The sequence below is a fragment of the Sceloporus undulatus genome, chromosome 4 (genome assembly GCF_019175285.1).
Source record: "Sceloporus undulatus isolate JIND9_A2432 ecotype Alabama chromosome 4, SceUnd_v1.1, whole genome shotgun sequence".
NCBI lineage: Eukaryota > Metazoa > Chordata > Lepidosauria > Squamata > Phrynosomatidae > Sceloporus > Sceloporus undulatus.
This window is the reverse complement of record NC_056525.1, coordinates 56183303-56195238: the sequence shown is the minus strand read 5'-3', so window position 1 is coordinate 56195238 and position 11936 is coordinate 56183303. Positions and strand designations below refer to the sequence as shown.

The 11936-nt window shown below is 39.5% G+C and overlaps 1 protein-coding gene across 1 annotated transcript in view; it reads left to right on the top strand.

The window, feature by feature from the left end:
- Positions 1-11306, top strand: part of LOC121928963 (complement decay-accelerating factor-like) — a 17804-nt gene extending 6498 nt beyond the window's left edge. Inside the window, exons 2-10 of the mRNA XM_042464292.1 lie at positions 1480-1668; positions 3560-3659; positions 4320-4405; positions 5766-5825; positions 7426-7485; positions 7984-8028; positions 9044-9073; positions 10264-10332; positions 10831-11306. Coding sequence (XP_042320226.1) covers positions 1480-1668; positions 3560-3659; positions 4320-4405; positions 5766-5825; positions 7426-7485; positions 7984-8028; positions 9044-9073; positions 10264-10332; positions 10831-10847 — 656 coding nt within the window. The 3' untranslated portion in view covers positions 10848-11306. The remainder of the gene's footprint in view (positions 1-1479; positions 1669-3559; positions 3660-4319; positions 4406-5765; positions 5826-7425; positions 7486-7983; positions 8029-9043; positions 9074-10263; positions 10333-10830) is intronic.
- Positions 11307-11936: the final 630 nt, after the last annotated feature.

The following is an 11936-nucleotide window of genomic DNA, read 5'->3' as shown; positions in this document are numbered from 1 at the left end:
TTTTGATTAGTTTGTAGCCTGAGTTGAAAGTGTGGCTAATACTGCCAGTGTGTGCCAGTTAGGGTTGCCATAACTGTCAACCTCCAAACCAGGACAAATGTGACAAATGTAGGACAAATTTTGCCCCAAATGTAGGACACATGAACAACTAAAAAATATTAATAATTTTAAAAATCATTAATATAAACACATGTTTCTTAGGCATGCTCAAAATGGAGGCCATTTTGGCATTATTCCTAGACAGATGGCAGAAATGTACAGTGGTACCTCGGGATACGAAATACCCAGGTTACGAATTTTTCGGGATACGAAAAAATCCCATAGGGAATTATTGTTTCGGGTTACGAAAGTTTTTTCGGGTTACGAAAAAACTCCGGCGCTATTTTAAATGGAGCCGCGGCTTTTTCCCCATTAGCGCCTATGGTATTTCGGCTTACGAAGGCTTTTCGGGTTACGAAAGCGGCCGGGGAACGAATTAAATTCGTAACCCAAGGCACCACTGTACTTCCCTTTCTGGCCAAACACCCCCCCCCCATTCCAAAACACACACAACAGCATATTTGGGCATTTAACATAGTATTATTTAACATGGCCTCTTGCATATTTCAGAGGCTTATTGCATAACCAAACCCTTTAGGTTTAACACTGAACATGGTTTAACATGGCTATGCATATTTAACATGTCAATGTGGTTTAAGAAGAAGTGGATTTGCCCTCGGTTTCAGGTTTCATACCCCAACTGTACTTCTCAGAAGTGTGTACTTGGTCAAGGTACTTTGATTTTTCTTCACTGCTCATGAGTTTGTAAAAATCAGAGCAACTTACATTGGCCATGCCTCAGAGGCTTGCTGATATCAATGTCATTATCATCACCATTGTCAAAACAAGGAAAACTTGTTAGCATTAAAAGCACAAAAAATACACCAAAAGCACACTTTGGGGGGGGGACACTTAGAAAATGGCCACCCACCTCCACCTCCTCCTCAGCGCCATGTGGCACCAGAAAAGGGCCCTTTCCCCTCCCCCTGACCCATAGGCCTACTCTCTGTCCTCCACCGCCTCCTCCTCCTCCTCACAAGCTTTGCCTCCTCCTTGAGGCTGGCCAATGGCAGACTAGGGCTGGAAACAGCCCCGCCCCCACTGTTCTGCCATTGGTCAGCCAGCCTCAAGGGGACGAGCTCCTCTTTTTAGCCCTGTGTGCAGCTGCGTGAAGGTGGAGGAGGAGGAGGATGACCAGCCACTGCATTAGTGGCCGTGACGATGGCCATATGAGCGGGGCCGGGCAAGGGGCTGGGCCAAAACCCTGGAATTGGCGGCAACCGGACGGGACTGTCCCAGAACCATAAAAAACGGGACAGTCCCGGCTGCTGGTGGGATATGGCATTCGTAATGTCAGTGCATCATATAAAACGTGAAGTCTTTCTTTTATAGTCTTTGTTAGCAGAGTCTGTTATGTCTTCTGTCTCCTTTTGTTGCCAGGCGTCTGCAGTAGGCCACCAAGGTTCAGATTTGCTAAAGTAAAGGCTGGAGAGTTTAAATCTTATTATACTGCAAAGACCAGAGTGGCATATGTTTGTCGCCCAGGTTATGACACCATCCCTGGAATCAATTCTGTTATTACTTGCCTTGAGAATTACACCTGGACAGTGCTACCAGTTTTTTGTAAAGGTCAGTATTTTATTCTCTAAATTACCTTCAAGATTACCACAGCATTTCAGCTTGCAATTGACTTCAAAAGGGTATGATGCTCAGTAGATAGATTATTTTGATAAACTCTGTAGAGATTGTATTTTTGAGGAATATAAGTGATTTAGGCACAGAGATACAATAAGTTTTTATTTCCTTTTCATTTAGTTGGCATAATCTATTCTGCTTGTATCTTTTTGTGATCATATTTTGTTGTTATTGTTAGCCATCAAGTCAACTTTGACATAGTGAACTTATGAATGAGAGGTCTCCAAGGACCCCAATAATCAACTGCCTTGTTCTGGTCTTGTAGACTTAGGCTTGGTTGAATCAATCTGCCTGTAGTGTGGGCTTTCTCTTTTCCTACTGCCTTCTGAACATCATAGTTTTTTTCTGACAAGTCAGGTTGTTTCACCCTCAGTGTAGTCAACTTGGCTTCTAGTGAGAGTTCAAGCCTAATTTGCTCTAAGATCCATTCATTTGTCTTTCTTAGCAGTCCATGGTATCTATAGAACTCTCCTCCATCTTCCATTTCAAATGAGTTGATTTTCTTCCTGTTAGCTTTCTTCACTGTCCAGCTTTCATACTCCTATACAGAAAGTATACCCATATACTTTGTTGTTGTTAACTGCCCTTGAGTCAGCCCCCACTCATGGTGACCCTGTGGATGATACATTTCCAGGGCCCCCTGTCCTCTACTGCTCTGGACAAGTCCTGTAGATTCATGCCTGTGACCTCCATGATTGTGTCTATCCATCTGGCATGTGGTTTGCCCCTCTTTCTACTGCCCTCCACCTTTCCAAGCAAATTAATGTCTTTTCGAGTGAATCATGCCTTCTCATAGTGTGTACAAAATATGACAAGCTTCAGTTCCATCAAATGAGCTTACAGAAAGTGGAAATATTATGGCATGGATAACTCAGATAATTCTGCTATGAACTGTCCAAGCATCTCAGATTGAGGCAAGACCACCGGTTAAAATGTCCAAATAAATGAAATTGACAAATATTCTGACAATATTGATCCAAATAGCTTTTTTGTTTTTGAATATGGTATACATTGCCAAAGGAACACCAACACCCAAAACTAATCTCATGAAACATCAGGACAAAAACAAAACAAACAAACCAAAAAGAAAAAAAAGGTCAGAAATTGTACTTGAGGTCCTTAATTTTTGAGAACATAAATGCATTCAGCTCTTTATTAATTACAACAAAAAGGACAAAAGTGATTGGTCTGTGAATATTCTGTCTAGATTGTTGTTTTAAAAAAAGAAAAGGAAGGAAGAAATTCCTTTCAGTTTTAAGGGCAACTATGGCGCGTTACAGACCGCCCAAAAGCGGGCGGTCTGGCGCCGGCTCCATTAGCTACGCCAAGAAGCCCCAGCGGCCAGACCGCGAGGCTTCCCGGCGCAGCTAAAAAGGAGCGCCGAAATGGCGCTGCTTTTTGGCCCCTGGAAGTGGCGCCGTGAGGTGCGAGGTGCACTCGCGACATCACTTCTGCTGCATGCACGTCTGGATGCTGTGCATCCAAGACGTAAATATGGCAGCGCCCATGTGGATGGGCGCTGCCATTTAATACACGCTCTCTACGTCCTAGGGAAAGGGGCAGTTAGGAAGGTGAGAACCTTCCTAACCCTAGCACACCCCTTCCTAACCCTAGGACGCGCAGAGCGCATTCTAAATGGCGGTGTGTAACCCGCCTTACCTAACATTTTAGGGCACTGGTTCATGAGAAGGGAAGAAGAGCCTAATTTTTCCTTGTGGCTCTTTGAATCTGGGCCAGGGCTGAGTAAATTAGATTAGATTCTTTGCTTATTAATGCATTATACTTATAACTTCTGCATGCTTCTTCTCAATGTTGTTTTTGATAGGAAAATCATGTGGGGATCCAGGAAAACCAGAAAATGGTGAAGCTGTTATTCTAACTGATCTCTTGTATTTGGCAAAAGTAAATTTCATCTGTGAGGAAGGGTGTGTATTGGCTAAGCACTGTTTTTTTAAAAATAATTATGTTGTAAAATGTCTGGATTAGATCTGGATTTAATCAAGACTATAATAGAACCACTGAAATTAATATAGATTGATAGAGAACCGGGGGGGGGGAGGAATCCATGGTCTGACAACTTTTTAAAAACCCACTTTGTAGGAAAGGTTTGACAATGCCACCATTGATCCCTGGTTTTCTGCTTGCAGTAGACTAGTGAGTGAAGGCAGGAAAATTAAGAAAGGTTAAGAAGATTCTCCTGTGACGGAGAAATGTTTTACAGTTGACCCTCTCCATCCACAGATTCAACCAGCCACAGCTTGAAAATATTTTTTTCTAAATATTAATTCCTAAAAGCAATCCTTGATTTTACTATTTAATGTTTTTTTAAATAAGAGTTTAAGTGAAGTGTCTTAAACTCCAGGTAAATCTACACACACCAACATTTTAATATAGGGTCAAGTAAATCTTGCAAAAATTGGACACACAAACTCTTACATATTTGCATTTAATCCATCCATAAACAAAAGCCTTAAAATTCCTAATCCATTCATTTCTTAATAAAATAAATCTAGGATTTTAAAGGAGCTATAGAAAAATAAGGTAAGAACACCTTCTCTTACATTCCATGCTTTCTATTTCTCCAGGTACAGATTAATTGGATTGTCTTCTATCCAGTGTGTGCTGAAGGGAGATGGAGTTGAATGGCAATCAAAACCTCCAGAATGTCAACGTAAGAGTCTCTTTCAAAAAACTAGTTAAAGCTGGCATGGGGGGCAAGTTTTATAAGCTTTTCTCATGTGGTCCTGAGCTCTAACCACAATACTGGTGCTAAGAAGAGTGGCATTTCTGACTTAGATTTGACCCAAGATTTGAACAAAACAAGTTTGAGGGGCCACTGCTAGCCCTAGAGTTACACTTTGCTGATTTTTATATAAAACTTACTGAAATTTAAAGTAATGTCACAGGCTTTCATGTTTGAGTTAAACAGAACAATTAATGATAAGTACACTACTGCTAGATTGGTCAACATTATGTTACCAGTACAAACAGGAAATACCTCTTTAAAAAGGTATGTTTCTAACATGAAATGGAATGATACTACCATGAGTGCATGCCTTGATCACTGAAATGTGGTTGCTACTGGTGTAATATGTTCATAGTAGGCCATTCTAGTGAGCTGCTCAGCTATTGCATTCAGCAGTTGCAACAGCTTCCAAACCAGCCTAAGTGCAGTTCAAAAGAGTGAAATGCAGGAAATCAAAAGCTGAGATTATCAATGCATGGGTATCTTATGGCCAACCCAAAGAGGAGTCACCAATGGTTCCCTTTTGTTGTGGAGAGATGTAACAAGTGGGGTGCCACAAGGTTCCTTTTTGGGTCCAATATTGTTCAGCTCCTTTATAAATTATTTGAATGATGGAATAGAGATGATCATCAGATTTGCAGATAACACCATAGTAGAGAGGATAGCTGCCCCAGAAGACAGAAATAAGATTTTAAAAAATAACTTTAAAAGAATTTGAGAACTGGGCCAAAATTAATACAATGAATTTCATCAGGGACAAATGTAAGATACTACATCTGGGCATGAAAAATGAAATGTCCAAATATAGGATGAGTAATACCTGGCTTGAAAGCAGCACATGTGTAATGGATGTAAGGGTCTTAGTAGACCACTAGCTAAACATTGGCCAACAGTGTGATGCAATAGCCAAAAAAAGCCAGCATAATTCTAGGCTCCATCAACAACAGAATAGTGCCCAGATCAAGGGAAGTGATAGTATTCAGCTTTGATCAGTTCTCACCTGGAATACTGTATCCAGTTCTGGGCACCAGAATGATAGTGACAAGCTGGAACATGTTCAGAGAAAAGGTCTAGAAACCATGTCTCATAAGGAAAGACATAGGGAGCTGGCGTATATTCAGCTTGGAGAAAAGAAGACTTTAGAAGTGTTCTACTAAGGAAAACTAATTTGTATCAGTCTCTCACAAATATCACATAAATTATTTGACTCCTAGGATATTGAGAGAGATCATTAATGCATTAGTCACCAGCATATGAAAGTCAATACTTGTTTCTTGTTATGCAGGGCCAACAGGGCCAACCATAAGGCCAACCTCTAAGAAGATCACCATTAGTCCTAAAACTGGTAAACAAATGCTGCTCACTTCTGCCCTTCTCCAGTATCCTGTATCCAGTTTGTTCCTACTCCCCACTCTTTCTTAAGCTTTTACTCATTTTTCAGCATGTCTTCCTCACTACTGCTTTCCCTTTTCCTTCTTCTGTGTTCTCCACTTCTCCATGTGTCTCTAGGCTTGTGTGATTCCATCATTCTGCACAGGTAGATCTATCTTTCCTGTGTATGCCTTTGTTACACAAAGCAGCTTCCTCTGTTTCCTCCTGTTTCCCTGTCCAGTTCTCTGCTATATAGCACTCACTACCATAGATGCCATCTGATAGAAAAGATAACAGAGGAGGCAGTGACAGGAGAAACAATGCAGCGAAGGAAGGAGTTTACCGCATGTACTTTTTACACCGTCCCAGGCACAAGACAGGATCGGGCTGTAACAGGTTAAAACTGATTTTTCTCACACACAAAATTGCTGTTGCGCTGCCTCCTGACCATCACCCATCCTCCAGCAGTGCTCTGGCAGCTTCCATAGTATCAAAATTGGCCACCAGAGCAGGATGAGGGATGGTCAAGCGGCAGCACACCAGCAATTTTGCATATGGTAAATTCAGTTTTAATCTGTTCCAGCCAGATCCCATCCCATGCCTGGGTCAACATGACATTCAATAAACTTCAAAAACACACAGCCTTCCCCATATTGTTCCCCAGAAAATGTTTCCAAACTCACAGTAAGTTTTATTGAGAGAAAAGATACTTTACATTCTGGCTTAAGTGTTTTCTTACCTTTGAAAAACATTAATATAATTTATATTCATGGATTTATTATCATCTCTGTTGAGGGCAAGTCCTGACTGAGTAACATCCATCATTCTTAGGCTGCAAGGGATTTATATTCATCACTACTTCAGCTGGCCTACTGTCTTTTTGGACATCTTGATCTGTTGGGATTGCACTCTTAATTTTTAACTAAGTCTGCTAGCATCCCCACCATCGTTCCTTCCTTTCTGTAGAATGCCTCTTGGCTTCAAATGGGATCCAGCGGCATTTTGGGAGAAGGGATATCATGAGGCATTTCCTTAGGACTTGAAGGTATGTGTTGCCTGTAGATGTGCATTTTTTAAAAACTGAATGAGAGGTTGATTAAATTGGCATTTTGTTCTGCTTTATGATGGAAATAATTAGCTTCTAATTTGGCGCTCAGAGTGAACCTCAGTATCACACTCACTGTTTTGGACACAGATGTTTGTGACTGGCACTCTACTAAGAAAAACTACCATAGTTTGTATCAGCCTCTCACAAATATCATAAAAATTGTGAAGTCGAAGGCTTTCATGGCTGGCATCCATATTTTTTATGGGTTTTTTGGGCTATGTGGCCATGTTCTATAAGAGTTTATTCCTGATGTTTCGCCAACATCAGTGGCTGGCATTCTCTGAAGATGCCAGCCACATATGCTGGAGAAACATCAGGAATAAACTCTTATAGAAAATGGCCACATAGCCCAAAAAACTCACAAAAAACTATCATAAAAATTATTTGGCTCCTAAGCTATTGAGAGAGGTCATCAATGCATTAGTCACCAACATATGAACATTAATATTTGTTTCTTGTTATGCAGGGCAAACAGGGCCAACTATAAGGCCAACCTCTAAGAAGAGCACTACTAGTCCTGAAACTGGTAAACAAATGCTGCTCACATCTGCCCTTCTCCAGTATCCTCTACCCAGTTTTTTTGCCACACCCCATTCTTTCTTAAGCTCTTACTTACTTTTCAGCATGTCTTCCTGACTACTGCTTTCCCTACTGTATTCCCTCTCCACTTCTTCATGTGTCTCTAGCCTAGTGTGATACTGTCATTCTGCTTTTTCTCCATAAAGCTCTCTTCCTCCACTTCCTTTTTGGCTGTGGTACTCCATTCTTCATCTACTCCCCCGCCTCATTTTCTGCACAAATAGAGATATCTTTTTAATTTATATTGCCATATATTAATATATTATAATTAATATATCAATATAGCATAATTAGTATATTATTATATTATAAATAATATAACAATATTATTATATTATTTATAATATGATAATATACTAATTATACTGTATAATATAAAACAATATTGTAATAGTTTAATACAATTTTAATTGTAAAATTTTATAAAACTCTCTGTCTTATACAGGGTCTACCCAGAGTCCAGGTAGAACAGCTCCTAAAACAAAATCAGGTAAAGCTAAAAAGTCGTGGTGCCAAACAACCTTCTTTCTGGATTAATCTTCACCCTTCTAATAAATAGGGCAGAGGGGACACTGAAGGGAGCATTTAGTGTTCTGATTTTCATTATTTGTCCTGAGACTTCCATGTACCATTAAATTTGGCACATGTGAAAAACTTATCTGGATAAAAAATTATGGTTGGCTTGCTCTTAATCCATAGAGGTCCCAGTGCAGGGCTAGACTTCAATTTGGCTTCTATAAATTAATTTTCACAATATATTTTAGACTGTAGCCCTATGCCTACTTTCCTGGGGTATGTCCCAATAGGGCTTGGAGTGCTGATATTGTATTGACCTGAATTGCTAATATTTTCTGAGTCCATTAATGCATGTAGATGCATCCCTAATAGTTTTCTGGGCCTTTCAATGCATCGAGGAACATCTTTCCAGATGAGCATGCCTTTCTCAAGATGCACATGCATGTTGACTTTATATAAAAATTAACCTATGCTGTGTCAGTTGACCTTTTTCTATTATCAAAAGGGAAATTTCTAAAATGGTTCCAGAATGTCAGAGGGAGTGGGGAACAGTGCAGAAGAGGTTTTATGTTTTTTATACCATGTGCCTTCAAGTTGTTTTGGACTCAAGGCAACATTGGCATTTCTTGGCAATTTTCTTCAGAGTGGATTTTCCATTGCCACCCTCTGAGGCTGAGATAGTATGGTTTCCATTGCCAAGCTAGTGTGGGTCCCATGGCCTAATGGGTTTCCATGGCTGAGCCTGGATCCAAACTCTGATCTCCAGAGTCATAGTACAATGCTCAAACTACTACACCAGGCTGGCTCCTATATGGCTAATCATCATAATCTTTTAAATGAACTACATATTGGGTTTGGAAGTACATCTGAATTCTCATTTTACATATGTTTAATAGCAAGAAAGCCATTCTTCTGCTTGATTTAGAAAAAGAGAGACTCTTTATCTGGTGCTCCATGTGGCTGGAACCATTTTTTTTCATTCATTTTAGGAACCAGGAAGACTACAGGAATTGTTGTTGGTAAGTAATTACAGGGTAAGATGATGCAAGAGCAATATACAGCTTTTGCTCTTGTTCTTTAATATTTAATGGAAGCAAACATAGAACATTTAATGTTCTGTGCCCTTTGTCAGTCTCCACTTTGCAGTATAACTACTGCACAAATTGCTAAAGAACTGCTGAAATGATGCATGTTTTGGGCAAGTGTTCTTGGAGTGCAGGTAGGCTCCAACTGTGAGAGACAAGCTGTGGATCACCACACTATTTGCACTGACATCTAATTTGACTCTGGGAAGATGCAAATAGTTGCATCCAATATAGATTTTCCTTATACTGCAGACAGGCTTCTGATTTTAAAAAGAATGCTAAATTTCCTGCTCAAGATATGGCTGTATCCATATTCACTGTACCTTAGCTAATTCACTTGAGTGGTTTTACTATGCCTTTAAAAAGCTGGATAGCAACTTATTTTACCATGTGTATTGAAAATATTGCTTGGATTAGTAAAGAAGTTAGTAAATTAGGATATGTCCACACTACAGAAATAATCAATTTGAGCCCGCTTTAACTGCTATGGCTCCATGCTATGGGATCCTGAGATTTGTAGTTTGTGGTGACACCAGAGCTGTCTCTGACAGGGACAGCTAAATTTCTCACAAAACTACCAATCCTAGAATTTCATAACATTTCAACAGTATTGAACTGGATTATTTCTGCAGTGTGGATGTGGGCATATTAAGGAGTTTAAACCTGATATGGCTTATTGAACATAGAACAAAATATATTCATAACCTTCATCCTTCCTATTCGAAGGATGGTTGTCAGTGGAAGGATTCCTGTCTCTGCTATGAAGGGAACATATATCTGATGTTAAATTCAGAATCAGAAAATTGGAGAAAGTGTTCAGCTACATGAGGTACAGTACTCAATACTGGAGTCAATTATCTGCCTGTTTGCTTCTTTGGTATATGTCCTGAGCAAATGGATGATTCCCTTCCTGCCAATTTTAGATGTCTTTGTGTTTTATGTTTAAATTGTTATATGACTTGATTCTGCTCCCCCACTCCAACCAACCCAGTTTAGCTTGGACCTACTGTATTGGAAAGTTGCGTTTAAACTTTGGGCTTTTCCTGAAGCGTAAATCTGTTACTTTTACCTTGTTCTGCATTACTGCAGCATTTCACTGAGTTTCTTTCCTTTTTTTCTTAAAGGAGTTGTGGTTGGCGTTATACTTCTGGCTGCTGCAATTGCTGTATTTATGAAATGCAGATCTTATTACCGTAAGAGAACTTTATGAACAAAAATTAATGTGTCATCCCTAAATTCATCCAGCAATAATTTTATATGCTTTACCACTCAGACACTAGTATTAGTTCTACTGTCTGAGTAGTAAACTACTACCCACTATTAAACAGTGATAATTACTTTAATAGGTTATTTTCATGAGACCAACATGCCTTTCCTGTGCTTTTCAAAACATATTGGTGTAATCTTATCTGTCATCTTTCTGGGGTATGAGATAGATAAATAAAGTGTGCTGGAACATCTAACAAGTTACACTTATGAGTAATTCTGTGCAATTACACTTATATCTATAGAAATAGGAAAGAGCTATTTCTCATGGAATTGAAACAGGAGAGAATTATGATGGAACTGCCTTTTGATTTTTTCCCTTTTTCTTTCACATTTTCTTTCACTTTGTTAGATTGTTTTTATTTTAAAAGTCTTTAGCTTTAAGAGAAAAGATCTTCTTTATTTGAAACTGTTTGTATTTATAGGTCCCAATGAATACTGAACATCTTCATATTCCTTTTAAATTTCTTTGAAATGAAAGATTTGCCACTCCAACTGACTCAGTGCTTGGTATGTTTTGATGTCACGGTACCCCTTGAATAACCTATTCAATGCAATTTTATATAATAATATTATTTTAAGCATATAATTAAATATTTACCTCTTGTCTAGATTTTTCCTCTTCTCCCTCACTTCCTATCCTAGATTTCACATGCAGATCTATCCCTTTCAGGACTCAAGAAGCCATCACCACTAGTACCATCATCACCGTCATTGTCATCATCATTATTTATATTCTGCCTCCCACTATGAAAAAAATTGGAGTCCACCAACCATTGGAGTGTGACTTCTACAGCTGTTACACTTCTAAAATTCCCATGTTGATGCAGAAACTCACATATGATTTTGGATCTAAAGATGGGCTATGGTGGAAATGAATTCATTTTAAACACAGTTGGTTACACTACGAACGTTTCTTTGTGCTGATCATTCACTCGCTTAATTAGTACTCCGCAGTTAGCATTTTGTAAGTAATAGTAATTCGATATTTGATTCGGCATGACCTGGATATTCCTGTCGGGCATTACCGTTGGCCATCTGGAGGCCCTGGTGGACAGTGGTTAACTTGCTGTACAGTACTGGCAGCCATCATCAAAATCACAGGTTGCGAGTGCCGAGGTCGCTAACACTGAGTCCCCAGACTGTTGGGGGCCAATTAGCTTACTGCTAATTAGCTACTGCGTCCCTGCTATGATCTTTGGCTAGCGGTATATAATAAACAAATTATTATTATATTATTATTATCTCTCAGTGTGAAAGCTGCTAATAGTTCTTGCATAAAAGTTATGCGTGTTGTGGAAGGGAATTCCCGGAAGAAGTGTGAATTTTTTAAGTGAAGTGGGAACTCTTCATCTGAACGCTATGCTTCGTTGCTTCCACAGAAACAACTGACCATCTCCAGGCTGTCTGCTCTTGGTGTAGATAAGAAGAAAGGTGAAGCTTAAGACCCTGATCTGCTGTGTGAATTCGCTAAGTAGTGTCCAGTTAAGACTGGAACGGAACGTATAGCGAATGCTTCTGCTTTTCACCA